Here is a 16,921-nt window from a genome sequence, read left to right on the forward strand (position 1 = left end):
CAACCATGAAAAAGACAATGTACATGAACTTGTAAAGATGATTGATTGGTATGGTATAGATGAATATGCACCTCTTCAATGACAAAGTCCAGGTAAGGTTAATTTCTATCGGCTGTTGAACCACCAGCTCTCCTTTGTCATCTTTAAATAAAGGCAGTCTTTAAGTGAATCTGATCCAATCCAAGTATCCAACCATGCAAATGATGCACCAATGTGAAAAAATGGCGTACTGATTTATGAGCTATCATGTCATCAATTGGCATCAAATGCGGCGATCACTCAATAGTCCTTTCTCCTTTGCCCAAGAATATGCTAGTTTACAAGTCAGATAGTATAAACCAACAATCAGTGACCTCTAAACCAAGCCACTAAAACTTTCTTTAAATTTTACATTATTTGCTGCGGCAGGATACATTTGCAAAGAAACAAAAGGGTGGCCACTTGAATCGACCACGGGATTTTATGATGACATTAGCAGCTTAAGAATGCTACAAAATGTTAGTGGCAAAAAAAAAACTATGGGTGTATATAATCTGGTAAGTTGCCCGTCATCTGTGTTTTCTATACAGCTGCTGACGGTGACCCATAAAAGAATGAAGCGCAGAGAGATGTTGCTCATCTGCGTGTATATCCTCTCTTTTATGGGGGATTATGGAGAAATACAGCAAAAAATACAACTCAAAAGACATGAGCGCATGCGCACATGTTTTATATGCTTATTAGTTGTGACCAGCTGTCCTTTCACGCATGGAGGCCCATCATCATCAAAAAGCATTGCCGGGAATTATCGGCAGCAGCTAGGCACACATAAGCAGTTGAATAAATACTGACTGCTCATTCTTACCACTGATCCACTCTGAATTTTGTGCACGAGCTTGAAATTGACCTTTGTTATTCGGAGCCTGTGCAACTTTCAACATTGCATCTGTGACAGCTGATCACTTAATGCCATTCAATGGGTTCCGCATTTTTGTTAGTTTTTCCCTTTGGTCGACCAAACTTTTTGACATTTTTACCCGTCAGATACTTCAGTGCACGCTCAAGTGTAACCTTCTTTGGGTCGTGAGTCTGCCATCAGTCATTTTCAAGGCATTGTTAGACTTGCAATGAGAAAGTCCAAACTGAGAACTGTATAAATGTAACTGCATATGATTTTTATTATAGAAAATTGTAACCAATTGACAACAATGCCACCAACATGGGAATCCCATTTCATATTGTGTCTGGCATAAATGATAAAAACCTTATAATAATACAACAACACATACCTTTGGCACTGGAGCAAGGCTTCTCCTGTGCCGGATGCTAAATCCAGCTTTAGAATGTGTCATAAGTACAGGATGCTCATCATCAGGATGTTTCCCCTGTTAACAACGATATTGTCATGATTCAACTGAACAACGCGTACAGAATGTTAAAATCTATAGAAAAGCATACCAGAACTTTTGGATACTGCAATAGCTCAATTGCATCTTCGATGGTGATAGAGTTAATATCTTTGACCTGAAAAGTAGTTTAAAAGATATTTGCGGTAAGTTTATGGAAGGACAATTTTCAAAGTACCGTAATAATTACCTCGGAAATAGGAGCCCTTTTCTGGGACGCTCCTTTCCTATCCTCTCCAACCTGGATGTAGTAACCATAAGGACCTTGTTTTAAGAAGACCTGTAGAACGAGCAAAAATGTTATACACTTGGTTCCTGAGAAATAAATAAAGCCAGATACCATACAGAATGAAAAAAACCTTTTCGTTTGTATCAGGCTTGACACCAAGTAACCGAGGTTCAAAAGACTTCGGAGTTTCCTCGGAGGTTTCATTTTCGTCATCTTCATCTGATAATGTGCGGGCGATGTACCTATCATAGTTAGTTTAGTCATTAGGTATGATTGCATTATCCTCATACAAAAGATATGATGAAACTCTATTATAATCAAGAAACTGCAGTGGGAACTACAACTTGTAACAAGAGAAAACAAGAATTGCAGCAGGTATTGAGCTCCAACTTCAAGGCATTTAATTCATTAGTAGGGATAAAAAGATCATACTTGCATTTCGGATGTCGGTCACAGCCTATAAAATAGCCTTCACCGTACCTACTAACTTTAAATCTCAGGGTCCCTTCAGAACAACTGCAGATATTCAGCAAGCATGTTAAGTACTTGTATTAAGGAAGAAACATGGTTAATACATTGCATAATAGGGTAACATCCTATTTCCCGTGCCAAATGAACATGTACGAATTGTGCAAACATTTATGTTTGGGAAATGGCCAGCATTAATATTTGAACTTCCTAAACAGCATAAAATACATTCAAGGTACGATGATGGTACGCATTACCTAGGGCAAACCCTACTATCGGTGTCAAGGTCAGGAAAGAGGATAGGAAGGAATTTCTCTTCAAGCATTCTCTCTACCTGCAACGAGGTTGGTAATTCAAATCCAGATTCAAATTTCAATACTTAGAAGTAACAGTAAGATAATATGGTAACATATTATTTGCTAAACACTAACAATGATCTCTATCAAAAGGATTAGACATGCTAAAATGGGTGGGATGATGTCAGGTGGGATTCAGCAACCTACTGGGGGTTCAGCAATCCCAGCTAGGACCAGTATGCCATTTACCTGGGGTGGTCAGTGAGCTGACTACATCTTACTTTGTACATCTATAAGCCTGTTACCATAATATTATAATGAGCACTGGAAAAATGGCAATTACGTAATATAAATGAATTTTTGTTTGGACAAGAATAATCTATAACTGTGATTTACTTGGGTGATAGAAACGAAAGTGCTGTTCTGACCCGAGCTCGGGTGTTCAGTAAAATAAAATAAAAATGATTTTGTTTTGGAGCATCGTTTTTTTTTTCCCACGTTTTCCACAAATGCCATCTGGTGATGAAACTTTGTAACCAATCAAAACATTTGTCAAAGTTCGGTACAAAAAAAATCAGATTTTTTTTTTTATTTTACAACTCAGGATCAGAACAGCCGCGTCCGTGATAGAAAGCATTTCATCCGATAATGAAAACTATCCATCCAAAATAAGATGCACCCGTAGGTATAGAGAATGATCTCAGCCCAAAACTTATCATTTATATATCCCTGGAAGAAACGCAAAATTTGCTACATTCAGGAAATGTAACGAAAGGAGAGAGTGGCTACGAGATAGAAAAAACATTGAGCAATAGCACCATGCAAGTAGTTATTCTAGGTGAAAAAACTTAGTGCCAGGGTGCAGATTTTCCCAGAAACCACAAATAAAATTACCTTTCTAACATCCCATTGACTAGCATCTGTGCAGTATTTGCTGAATCGTTCCCAGTAATCTGTCAGGAGGCCCTTCCATTCAGTTGAACCAGCAGAGACATTGTCTAGCTGTTTATGTGCAGAAAAAGAAACAGTAAGAGGATTAGTACAACAACTGAATTCTCATATGCTTAGTTACTTACTGTTAACAACAGAAAGAAAAAACTTTATATTCCCACATCTATTCGGCAAATCATCCCCGTACTCATCTTTAAGGAAAAGGGCAATCCAGTTAAGAATCATAGCCTTAAGGTAGAATTCCATCTTGACTCTGTACCCTCAGTTCCATTATGAATTTATGATTATAATCCTCTTTAAGGAAAAAGGCTATCCGGTTAGGCTCCGTTTGGGAAACCATAAAACTTGCAAACCTGTAAATCACATGCCCCAGTATTTTACTGAGCACCAACAAAAACTAGTGTATACATTTGTATTCCTTTGCCCATGTAAATGTCGTTTGGATACAAGGTATTTAGTTCGCTTGTAAATGGGAATCCCGAGTTAAACATGGAACTAAGTGAGCTCAGACATGAATACAGCAACAGGGGGACAAATAGAAGTCTCAGTATTCAACAAACAACAGGTGTGTGCTCTGAAAACACCAAAATTTAACCTAAACAACTCTGAATGTACACACGTACAAGAAGTTTAGTATCTGAATCCAAGAATATTCAAGACACGGAGCAACAAATTTGGCAACCTAAATCCTAGTATCAAAAGCGATCAAGATGCTCAGACTGAGTGACACATCTGACAATTATAACACCCCGCAGATCTTACTGGCGGAGGTCAAGCATTGAGGAGCTGGGGAGGGAGTTGTCCGTGAGAGCGGCAGATAGAGAAGACATGGTCAGATCAAGCGACGTAGAGAAGGCTCTGTGCCGTCGGTGAAGGAGACTCGGACGGCGACAGTGGAAGGGTGGAGGAGCAGCTCAGTGCCGCCGGTGAGGGTTGGGAGAAGGGTGGCGCTCGAGCAGTGAGGAGAGTACATGGCCATCGACAGCCGGAGAAACAACGAAGGAGGGGAGCTTGTGGCGGACGGCGTCTACCTCAATACCTCATTGCCTGTGGTGATCAGCAGCTGCATCTCACTCTGCCCCCGATATTTGTCATATTTATATCCAGACGTACCTCTACCTACCAAATTATTACTTTCCTGATGTATCGAGGACATATGGCGGACCAGGGCTCGACTAAAACAGGGGATCCAATCAAATTTTGAAAGGCCCGGACTAATTTATTCACGGGCCTGTAATTTAAGCCTTTATTAGGATCAAAGTTGGGCTTCCAGACGGGGATTTATAAATCATAGCCCTAGGGTAGAATTCCATCATGACTCTGTAGCCTTGCCATAACAAGTTTTCTTATATGGATTCAGAATCACAATTCCAAAATTATTCATTCTGCAGCCATATTGCTGGCTGAACCTGAGGTAACAGCAGGCCAAAACCACTCAATTTTGCATATTTTGAACCAGTTACACGTTTCTAAATAATAATGTTGATAGTATTATTTAAAGCAACAAAAGAACTATGAGCATGGTGTAACCTTTCTTTCAAAGTATGTGGATCTCACTTTCTACTGAAATCAACCTGCAGATTTCCTGGAATTTCATATTTGCCTAAGCCGCTACATAAGCTGGTTTCTGAAACCATGGTAAAGAACAAGCACATACAAAATGTACAGATAAGCTATAGGTTGGAAAGTGTTTAGTACCTCTGTCTCCATGTTAGCAGTAAAGCTGTAATCGGCAATCTCAGAGAAAAGATGTGAAAGAAATGCTGAGACCTGAAAAAACATATGGTTGAGCATATTTAAAATTAAAAGACACAAGAAAGCTGAAATATCAGACACAAGAAAACTGAAATAGTGCAACCTCAGCTAGGTGAACTGAAAGAATGCCCTAAAACACAGTCTAAAACAATATGCAACAAAATTAAACAGCAGAAAAATGAAATAACAGGTGAAGTGTACTTGAGCATTTGCAAAACCATGAAATGTATAACGTTGTAATGAGCAAATGGTTTGCAGAGCAATATGTGTACGTTTTAGTGAGTTAATCCATCTTTGTCATCTTAAAGACATAAAAAAGAGTAATAAAGGTACAATGACAAGATGAGTAGATGACGCGTTGGTAAAATGCATACAGATGCACTGGAAGTGGAGATAATATGATACAAAAACAATGCACTTAACTGTCAGACATTATTTCTATGCAAATCAACATAATGGTTTCAGATGGCAATCAGAACAGAGGTTGTTTTGACAAAACGGGATCTTTGTAGAAGGGTGAAGATGGCATCAGGAACAAGAACATACCATTCGACCACGAAACTCAGGGTGCAGAACTCGACTTTTTATTGTCACGTATTTCCGGTCCTGGATGGCACAAGTATGGCAAAAACTCTTATCCACTCGCACAAGTAGTTGATAATGATAATGAATTAAGAAAGTACCGCCGATAATAATGAATGAAACTACAAATTGGCATATGGTGAATCCATAGGCCTTCTCAACTACTGGTCTTGGCCATGTGTTATTGTTATCAAAACATAATACCTATATATCTAGCCTGGATAAAACTGAAAACTAATCATTTGTGCATACTAGTAACCGCCGAGGGGATCTGTTAGTCTGTGCCAGAACTCAAAAGAGTAGGCCAGTTCTAGAAAATCGAACCCGTGTTGCAGACCACTAAAAAAGTCGCTTTCCCAGCAACCTAAAAGTCAACTGTGACATGCATGAGGACATATGCAGCAGTTGAGGGGCAACTACATGAGCCAACTAACCCAAACATGTCATTCAGAGACTCGACTCAGAAATCATCAGATATACTAGAAAGAGCTAAATGGACATTCTAGAAAGGGAATGTGATGTATTTTGGGCATAACAATAAGTAGCACGTTACGCTACCTGCAACACCCTCATTATAGAGGCGTACGTAGACGGCCTTCCAATTCCAAGTTCCTCCATCTTTTTTATCTGGAGATTACAAGGCACGCGGTGAAAATCTTATGTTACAGAACAAACCAATACTAAGGAAACCTTCTTATTTCAGGCATGTACAATTATAAGAGGAACAACAAGTGAAAAATCCAAACCGTAGGTTATTACTGACCAATGCACCCTCAGAATAACGGGATGGAGGTTTAGTAAAGTGCTGCCCGAGATTCACGTTAACGGGAGACGCCAAATCTTTCATCTGAGAAAAAGGATATATGCTATGACTTAGTTCAATGACGGCCAGCAATATGTGGTCACATAAAAAAAGTGTAATCAGCAGCTGCTAACCTTTAATTTGGACAAGGCCTCAAAATTATCCTGATGTGCAGCTTCTCCTTCAGGGCTTTCACTGGACCCACTTGCTTCAGTGTCCTACAAGCAACACATTCTCATTAATGGGTTCAGTAAGCTCATAAAACTGAACACCAGGCACACAGACATTTTATAAAATACAAACTTTAATTAACACATTCACATTCTCATTCTATCCATGCGAAAGCTTAAACATCAACTCCTTAGGAAAACTAGATGCTGATGAATTAGCAGAAATTCACGCATTTAAGCAAAAGTAGGAAATAAGACGTCCTATGGAGAAAAATAGATAAGAAACTCTACAGGGAGATTACATGATTACGCACAACGGCACAACACAAAACACTACAACGAAAAATCAATATAAATAAGCTATTCGGTAGATTTACTGGTGAAAAACAGGGCATATTTTATTCACATACATAATATAAGAATACGGAATGCAAAAAGATCAAAATTGCATCAGTGGAAGATAAACAATCAAGCAAGTTCAGTTAAAAAAATCAGTAACAGACTAGCAAGTTAATGATCATACTTAGCAATGTATAATATTTGTGCGTATACTTCACAGATTCACACCATAAATGAGTCAAAACTTCCCCACAAAAAATGTGTCAGGACATGTTAAATTTGTAGAAGATGCCAAACTAACCAGGAAGAACCTGCTGAAAATGGTCGGGTTTTCATACCAGGCCAAAGCCCAATTTTTCAAAAACAAGACAGTTGAGAGTTGAGACCATTAAGCACACCCTCCTGATATGCATCTTATGAAGAACACGTGTATTAGTATTATCATTGTTGCATACAATGATCCTTAGGTCTTACAAAAAAATAAAATGGTCCGTTTACGCCAGCGAAAATTTCCCAGAAAACCGGAAGCGTCCAACTGGGAAATTTATAGCCAGTCTCTGGAAATCAAACCCTGATGCCACATAAGAGTTTATAGAAAAGGAGGAACATAGGTACTATAATTCATGTACTCCACAAGTATTGCCAAAAGTAAGATTTCTATGAATGGGAAACATACAGAGGAATAATCAGAAAGAACTATGGGATGGACTAATCATATATCAATTCTTAGTTTGGCCCCTGTATTCTAAATTATATCCACATCTAACTGAGAATACATTTGTCATCTATGTTTATATCCAAAAGAATAAAGCAGTGGATCAGAAAGATTGTATTTGAGCCATCACCCCAATAATGCACACATAAATATATATGCGGTGTTATGAAGTAGGGTTTGTGGAGGGAAGAGAGGGACATGCGTCGTATTTGGGACAAGGCTAAAGGTAGAAACTCCCTAATTCTTGCTTAATTCAACTCAATTGATTGCCTCCTGTTTCGAACAGGGTGGGAGGCCCTGACAACTTCAAGTAATAGAGAGAAAAGAATCTGTTCATATCTTAAACAATTCGCTTAAGGCCTATGAAATTAACTGAAAGGAACTTTATCACGTCTACATCTTGCAGCAGGCGCTGAGCACCTCCTTTGATGTTGGTGTGGACCAGCTCACGTCGTAACAGATACAAACCAAATTAAGGTTACGGAGATGATAAAGACCAACCCAATTATGCAATCATCCTCATCCCTTGAAACATGAAATGTTGTCATGAGTGAGATGAATACAGCATATTTTCTACTAAATCTACTCATAGGCTGGCCAAAGTAGCATAAAGGAAAGTGGAGAAGGCTACATTAGAAGACAATCAACATATTTTCTTACCTGGGCAAACATAAGTGACAGAAGATCAAAAAGCCTAGATGGATTAAAATTATAACCTACCTCATAGACGGCTTGGTACCCCTTGAAGTCAAGCCTTGATGCAGATGAATGAAAAATCATGTCGCCTTCAGGATTACTAATGTCAACTTGAATCTACAATGCAATTATTAACGCGCACACAGAATAAGAAACTAAGCATAGAATTTTATAGGACATAAAATAATGAAAATCTAAAACAAAAATGTAAGAATTTAGCATGTCTTTAAGTTGCATATCAAAGAAAATGGATGTCATTTTCATTAACTGACACAGCAACAAAATGTATATATTTAGCACAACAATCAGAAATCTGTTCGAAGAGCCACAATAAATTGGATGAAATTTCTCCCCCTTAAGTTATAACAAATTTTAATAGGTAGATGCCTCATCATGATGTTCTTGTACTCAAATACTCAATCATATCATATACAACTAATCTCAAAAGATGACCACCACATTTATTCTTGCACTTCGCATAGATTCCTGTAGAATGCAGACATCCCTTTTTAAAGCGCTGGGCCGGACTTGCCCCTTACTCTCAAAAAGAGCTGGAGGTTTTATTGACATCCCTTTTAATGGTTAAAATAGTTGCATTCTCTCCGGTTTTTACCATTATTTAAAAAGGGGGGGAAGGTTCACGGGTAAAGCATTTCACTTCATATGGCCATCAGACAGCTTTCTATACTGACTTGGTTCTGTTCATAAGATGGCTTGGTGAAAGTCGTGAAAGGTGAAACAGATGGCTTAGCTGGTAATTAAAAAACAGACTGACACAACAAAGAAATATCGATACATTTAGGCACAATGCTCTGTCATAAACACAGCTGCCTCATTTATCGACAGAAAGGAACTGAACATAGGTTAGCTTGATTAGACGTCAACTTACAAATCCCTCTTAATTCTATACCTGTCAATCTGTCATGATTTCCATAGACGGATGAGAGGAGTTTCCTAAACCTACGGTCAACTGAACCAACGATATAGCATACAAATATGAGCAGCAAGCTACCAATGCACTGCAAACTTGTTGAATTCATATTTCTTTCAAATTGGAAGCATATGTTATTCGTGGTTTTTAATGAGGAAAGAGTAGGGGGCTGATCGCCAAATTATTTGCAATCTTGAATCTCAAAAACATGTGTACAGTGAGATCCTTTGGTCTAGCTGAGCCAAGGTTCAGAAAAACATTACTGGAGACAATATGGCTTCGTAAAAATGCACATAGTGGCCAGCCATCCCAAAGAATGGAGTAATAAACAACAGATAAAAATGAAGACAGTAACCAACCAGCTCAGTCCTTGAAGCTTCCATTTGGCAAGCCATTGTTCTTCTCCATATTAGAGTGTACAGTTTCAAAGAATCCTCGTCAAGTATTCCAATCAAAGATGCTGAAAGAGATACAATGATAGTCATAGAACTAAAAATCGAAAACAATAGACCAAAACTATAATGCTCAAATATATATATGCAAGTAAGAACAGCAGATGCTACAGAAGATTTGGCAAAACAAAGAAACATTAGCAATTTTTAATTCTGAAAATGGAAAACGCGCGCTTCAGGTACTCTTTCAGCCGTAGAGCGCATGCAGACTTCAAGCATAACCATCATTCATTATGAATGGGTCAATTATAAAGCATGTACACAACAGATGGCAAAACCCTGCTGATTACAAATCAAGAGGTGATATAAAGAAGGTTGTGGTAGATGTGGAACAACGAGTACATGAGAACTTACATGAACTAGTAAACAACACCAAGCATGCCATTAAAACACACAACATATATCACCTCTTGATTTGTAATGAACTACTCCTTTCATTCCAAAATAAGTGTCGTGGTTTTAGTTCAAATTTGAACTAAAACAACAACACTTATTTTGGAACGGAGGGAGTAGTAAACAACACCCACCATAGGGAAGAGAGAAGGGTGGGTCGAAGGAGCTAAGGTTTGGCCTGTCGGTGTCATCAATACGGAGTGGGGGGAGGGTGCAAGTGTCTAGCCCGATGGTCCCTAAAATCCTACAATTCTCTTGCCATTGATTGTCTATTTTCGATAGTCTCTTTTGGATGTATTCCTGACCCAACAGCGGCTCTCCGTCACCCAACGCCATTGTACTTCAAGTCTCCTTGTCCCAATTCTCTCCATCGGAACAAATGAGAAATGTTAAAAGTATTAAACAGGCAGAGAAAGGACAATAAGTAAAGGAAACACCTTTAGTTGATACTCAATAAAAACTTTAGCAACCAAAGATTGCAATGGGCTTGAACTGTCAAATAGAGTATATAGATGAAATCTGCAACTCACGAACCACTAGCGCATACCAAGTATGTTTTTCGGAACCCCCCCCCCCCCCCCCCTGGCGCACACCACCAACAAAAAACACACTAAAATGATTTACGGTAGTGCAGCATCGATAATTGAGTGAACACAGAAGTACAGGAGGGTTTATTACATGGCAACCTCCTTATGCTGGTGGGCCTTATGGCTTCATGGGCCTCTTGAGCATTTTTCACCTTATTCAAGTACTTCCTAATATCCTCTGGTGCATACTGCTTTCCATACCTAGAACAAATACTTGTTAGCAAGAATGGAAACCCCAGGTGACATACTGATAAACAGGAAGGTAACATGTTGAACTCCCAAGATACTGATCTCTCAAACTACTCCCTCCGTTCACTATTATAAGATAATTTAACTTTTTTCTAAATCAGATGTATGTAGACACGTTTTAGTGTGTTTGTTCACTCGTTTCAGTTTTATGTGGTCCATATTGAAATATCCAAAACATAGTGAACGGAGGGAGTAGCTTCTAAAAAACAAGATTAGACAAGAAAAGAAATAAACTCATAAAAATGATACCAGAAAGCTCTCTAGCCATTCCATCAAAAATGCAAAACAATTGAAAGGTTATAAATATTTAGTAATATAGTATCAAATATTATGTCTCACAATATCAATCCCATATATCCTGACAACGAGAAAGAAATGTTGAAATTGGTCACTCAAGCACAAATCAGATTATTGGGCACAACGTAACTGATCAACTAAACATGAAACAAGATAGATTAGCAACCCAGAACAAACTTAGTTAAACAAGCTTCACAAAATATTCCAATAGAGTGTTACCTTTCTTTCACTAACGAACGAATATCTTCTGCGGCTCCATCAGAAATCTTCAATGGGAAGGACAGAATAAACAAATAAGGTAACAGTTTCAGGCTATTAAAACAAGTACAGCATAACAATCAACTATCACTGATAACTGACAAGAAATTCTCAAATCGAAGGTTAGAAAGTAGTATCTTTCATGCACATATCACAACTAAGATTTTGTAGCCAAATTGAGTATCTGAGTTAATAATGTTCACATATAAACCATTATGTGTTTCATGTAATTGAAGTTGGTGTAAAAGTTAACTCACTTGGGCGGGAGTGGATGTACAATCTCACCACCTAAGTTCAAATCATCACTGCTTGAAAAACTCATGCATATATTTCTTCATTAAAATGCACATGAGTTCCTCCTTCTTGTTCGTTTGTGATATTATTACTACTGTAGCTACCCAGGGTACTAGAAATATACATGAATGGAACTAAATAATGAGAAAAGCAAGTCAAGAAATAATAGAGCAGACAGTTTATTTGGAATAGCAGTAAGGACCTATAGAACTCCATTTTCCTGATCAGATGTTTGAGCTGATAACTAAGTTTTTTCTTCTACTAAGCAAAAGCATCCATATTTTGGCCGTAGCATCAAGCTGGCATCTCTACTTGAAAAACTTATCAGCTTCCAATCCAGGGATGAGTATTGTCACTGTGTCAGCATCAGATTCAAGCAAGAAACAAGATCATCCCACTCTATAATCTCCCTCCTTTATCCAAGTGTCACTCCCCTTAAAGACAAAGCCATGTGGAATCTTTATCTACAGTCACTTGTATATAGAGTGACCAACCTGATGGTTTTTTGTGTGAATGCGCCAATTTTAACCAACAACCACAGATCACAGAAAAGTGACCGAGAGATTGTTTTACCCTACCAACATGATACATTTATAAACAAAAAGACTACTTTGGCAATCAACTTGAGACATTTACAAACAAATACTACTTTGGCAATCAACTAAAGCAGGATGGTACGTACATGAAACCCGTCTGTTCTGAGGTACGTTATTAACCCCGTTGTTTGTTCTGACGAAAGACTGATCCCTTCATAAAGCTTCTGGGCTACCTGCATTCAGACAGTGAACCACATGAGTCAAAAGATCACTACATGTAAATGACAGTATTATAATAGTAAAGCTATGCATCTAAGTTCTTATTAGGTAGAAACAACCTTCATGGTACGCCCTGCACCAAAATGTAGTTTGTTTGCTGCATCCTGCTGAAGGCTGGATGTTATATATGGCATTGGAGGATTCTTGCAAATTTTGCTTCTCTTAACACCTCTTACTTCGAATTGGCAAGAATAAATCCTCTTTTCTATTGCTCGTGCTTCTTCTTGAGAGCTTATAGAAAGCTGATCCAACTTTTTTGAATTGAGAAGCTTTATCCGGGATGTAAGACATAGGCCTTTTGAAGAATCCGAACACTGGGTTTTGAATTCAGTATCAACAGTCCAATATTCCTGCGGGCTAAACCGTTCTATTTCAGTCTCCCGATCACATACAAGAGCCAAAGCTGCAGATTGGACTCGTCCAGCTGACTGACAACCAGGCAACTTCCTCCATAAAAGTGGTGATATGCCAAACCCAATCAAATAATCAAGGGAACGACGTGCAAGGTAAGCATTAACTAAGTCCATATCAATATATCTTGGAGACATTAAAGCGTTTTTAATAGCATCCTCCGTAATTTCATGGAAGACAACTCTTGCAACAGTAACATGGGAACCCAACACATCCTGCTGCTGTTCAAGCATTTCCTTTATGTGCCAAGCAATTGCTTCACCTTCACGGTCAGGGTCAGAAGCGAGAATCAAATTTTCTGCTCTGGAGATAAGAAATAAGCAATAATAACAGAAGACAATCAGCAACAACTTCATAAAGCAGGGGAACTCAACATAGAAGCTTGCACAAGACAAGTTTAGCAAATTTATGTAATATATACAGTTAGCCCTAGTTTTAAGTAAGAATTAACCCAGACACATGTATGACACTTACTATAAGCTGAAGGCAGATCTAGAGAAAAAAAGGTTTAACTAATTAGCATATACTTAGATGTGGCAATGAAGAATATAGGCATAAATACTTGAACACAAAACTATCTGCAGGAACAGCTTAACAATAAAAAATCTGCATATGAGACGAATCAACCATCACCAACGCCATATTATTGTTATAGTTTCTGTCCATGTGTCCCCGAAAGGCTCAAGTTTAGATAGAGCATAATAAATCTAGGAGATTTAAGACATGATACTGTTTATCACACTGCACACTTCACGGACAATCTAATTTATGCTCAAAGGTGAATGGCTCATACATCCCAAAAGATATTAGTACTCACAACATTACATTACGTCCAAGAAAGGGTATGAACTACATGTTGTAAAACAGAAACCAAGACGACTATCATGTGTTCACTCAGTTAAGCCTTGCAGAAAGTGACAAGGATATGGACATATGGTATTGCATGGAATACAAGTTTTTAGAGACAAACGTATGACCCATAGAACGTAGAAGTAATTAATTATGTTAATGTGTCATACTTTCCGAGCAACTAATGCATAGCAAACATATATGTCAAGAACGAAATTTGAACAAAGTTAGCGACAACCAAACTATAGAACATACCCTTTCAATGCAACTTTAATGCTTTTAAGGTGTGTCCAGGCAGCAGTAGGCACCTCCCATACCATGCTGAAGTCATCATCAGGGCGGACAGATTTTGACCTTCCAGCTAGATCTCTCACATGACCATAGCTAGGTAATACTTCATACATGTCCCCAAGGTATTTTTGAATAACTTTTGCTTTTGTAGCTGATTCAACAACAACTACTGATTTAGCTACCGGGGGGTAAAGAGGTACAAGTGGCCTCCTCTCGCTACCAGAACTATCAACAGTGGTCTTCATGCAATTCTTGGCTTCAGCGGCTGCAATAGCAGCTGATTCCTTTGCTTTCACAGGTTTCTTCGATCTGGTTACTGTTTTTTTCTCTTTGGAACTACCAACCCCTTTCTTTGGTTTAGATGCGTCGACCTTCTTTTCTTCTTGCTTCGCACTAGCTTTCTCAGTTGTCTTTGCTGCTGTTTTACTAGTTTTAGCAGAAGTGCTCTTTTTCTTGGTAGAAACTTTCTTCTCTTTCACATCTGCACTAACTTCTTTTTTGCTGCCTCTAGAATTCTTCTTCTTCGCAATGTCCTTTTTAGTATCTGTACCACTCTCACTGCACTTGCTAGTAGATGTGGAAGCCTCATCAGCGATGGTGCTACACGCAGCTAGTGTGCTTTTACGTCTCTCAGATCTATGGAAGTAACTATGGGCAGCACTCCCATCTTCCCTATTTATATTTGGATGGCTAAATGAGCTCTTATTTCTAATGAGAAGCCTTAAATTTTTACCATATGCAGTCGAGAAGAGCCGTGAATTAACACTACTGGTAGCCTTTAAAGCAACTCCACGGACAGCTGCAGCCCTGGAACTTACAGAACTGTGGTACCCCGAGAGCCCAGTAGTAAAAAATGCACTGCTTCTGAGCTGTAGGGCGAGCTGAGAGCTATTTCTTAGAGACATTTTCCTCGTTGAACTATTCCGTACTGCGACTCCACACATTTGACAAGGACGGAAAGGCGAATAAGGCATGAAGGAGCATGAGTATCTCTGGGAAGTCCCAAAGTGAAGCTGCAAAGGTAACACATACACAATACTTAGAGAGCATGCGTAAAAATCCGTGTTTGATCATGCTTATTGGACAGAATGTGCAAAAAAAAATACTGTAAAAGAAAAGCATGGTGCAAGGGGAAAAGCATTGTCGGTCTATCAGTATCATATTAATCTTAGTCGTGTTATCAAAAATGAATGATGCTACAGAAGAAGCAGTGGTCTAACTAGAGCAGTATAAAACTAAAGCATTGTGTGTTTCGATACAGTGATTCAACACAGGGTGTGTAGGTAAAGCATGTCTTTTTTCTCGCAACATGAATGCCGGCGTACTAACATAGCATTACACGGTCAAATGAACCATGGACAATGAACAACCACCACTGGCATTGTGCCACTATGGAGGCAATAATGCAAATTGCTCCAATTATTTACTTTTTCTAGACGAAGGCAGGCGGCAAAACTGGTCACACGGGCAAAACGTCGAACACCCATCGCTCACCCGCCAACGCCCCAACAGACGGAGAAGCGTGGTAGTAGTAACGAGCAGGAGGCGAACGGAAATGAATTAATTACCATGGCCGGCGCCGGCGGCAGCGGCTTGGTGGCGAGGGTGACGGCGCGGTGCGCGTAGCCGTGCGGGAGGAGGCGGCGAAGCTGGAGCGCCATTGAGAGGGGCGGGGGCGGCGCTCAGGCGAGGAGGGGCATGGGCGGCTGTGTGAGGGGGGTCTAGCTAGGGTTTTAGGTGGGAGTGGATAGGGGGGTGGGGGCAAGAGGCGTAGGCGGCGGCGGCTTCCAGTCCCAATGGCCGGGGAAGCCTCTTCTCTTCAATCAGGAGCGCTTCTCCCTCGGGCCCTCCCACAGCGCGAGCCTCGCCACCATTCTTTCTCTTCGGCTCTGGCGCCTCGTGGCTGTCCCTGGGCCTCTCTTGCTCTTGGGCCCGCGGGGCAGCCGCCAGCGGGTGTTAATGCCTGTGTGTGGTACGGCGATAAAGAGAACGTGCGTGCTCTTCAAGCCCCAATTTTTCCGCAGCACCTCTTCTCCCGCGACAGAGCAATTAGTTAACGAGGGCTCCTTCGAAAACCTCTTCAAAGATCAGGTCATGCACACTGTTTATACTAAAAGAATAGATCTTGCACACTGTTTGAAGATAGACTAGAGAGACCGGATAAGTTGTTTCAGGACCAAACGTCCCAACGCTAGAGAGACATATACCGATTAAAAATAATCAATCAAGTGTTCTTTATTAATGATCTTTCGATTATATACAAAGATGAAGGGGCTCCTTCTGGATTAGCTTGCCCGGCGATGTGTATGCGTTATGTGTTGTCTTCATACTAAAAAAAATCAACGGCCTTTTGGAGTTGAGACTACCCTCCATTTGTGTGCTAGATTCTTTTTTTTTGGCAGGTGATTTGTGTGCTAGATTCGCTACTAATTTGATCTACTAGAAATATTTTACTATTGTTTTGTATGAAACGACTGTCATGAGCTAGTGTATCCTTACAACTAGCTCTTGTGATTATTGTATAGATTATGTACAATGTAAATCGTTGTTCATGAGTCAGGTCTCTTGGACTAATGGGTACATGTACTTCGGTTTTTTGGAAAACCGATATATTTTGGTTAATAAGGTTTGGTGGCTAGTTTGTGTGATTATTTCAGTTGCCTTTCTCCAAAATCAAAATTATAAAAGACCGAATAAACTGAACCG

General features: G+C 39.5%; 1 protein-coding gene across 2 annotated transcripts; it reads right to left on the reverse strand.

Annotated features, from left to right (window-relative positions):
* Window positions 1–334: 334 nt before the first annotated feature.
* LOC109744400 (uncharacterized) lies at window positions 335–16,173 on the reverse strand. 2 transcript variants are annotated; one of them, XM_020303518.4, is made up of 21 exons: window positions 15,784–16,173; window positions 14,180–15,228; window positions 12,724–13,378; window positions 12,532–12,618; window positions 11,517–11,563; window positions 10,843–10,952; window positions 9,679–9,779; window positions 8,413–8,505; window positions 6,603–6,686; window positions 6,430–6,513; window positions 6,225–6,293; window positions 5,631–5,690; window positions 5,028–5,099; window positions 3,273–3,380; window positions 2,340–2,416; window positions 2,047–2,130; window positions 1,745–1,856; window positions 1,576–1,665; window positions 1,438–1,503; window positions 1,269–1,364; window positions 335–1,068 (listed from the first exon to the last, which is right to left on the reverse strand). In XM_020303518.4, the coding sequence occupies exons 1-21, from the start codon at window positions 15,874–15,876 to the stop codon at window positions 943–945; spliced, it is 3,363 nt and encodes a 1,120-aa protein (XP_020159107.1). In that variant the 5' UTR covers window positions 15,877–16,173; the 3' UTR covers window positions 335–942. The 2 variants fall into 2 exon arrangements, with proteins under 2 accessions (XP_020159107.1, XP_040253075.1); XM_040397141.3 differs by lacking the exons at window positions 335–1,068; window positions 1,269–1,364; window positions 1,438–1,503; ... (2 more) ...; window positions 2,047–2,130; window positions 2,340–2,416 and adding an exon at window positions 2,568–2,676.
* Window positions 16,174–16,921: the final 748 nt, after the last annotated feature.

Source organism: Aegilops tauschii, chromosome 7 (genome assembly GCF_002575655.3).
Source record: "Aegilops tauschii subsp. strangulata cultivar AL8/78 chromosome 7, Aet v6.0, whole genome shotgun sequence".
NCBI classification, from domain to species: Eukaryota; Viridiplantae; Streptophyta; class Magnoliopsida; order Poales; family Poaceae; genus Aegilops; species Aegilops tauschii.

Coding starts and splice junctions, on each gene's coding strand:
- LOC109744400 (XM_020303518.4), bottom strand. CDS start 15,876: ATGGCGCTCCAGCTTCGCCGCCTCCTCCCGCACGGCTACGCGCACCGC. Junction 11,564..12,531: donor TCAGAACAGACGGGTTTCAT/GTACGTACCATC, acceptor TTCCCATTGAAG/ATTTCTGATGGAGCCGCAGA. Junction 6,514..6,602: donor AGGCCTTGTCCAAATTAAAG/GTTAGCAGCTGC, acceptor CCTTTTTCTCAG/ATGAAAGATTTGGCGTCTCC.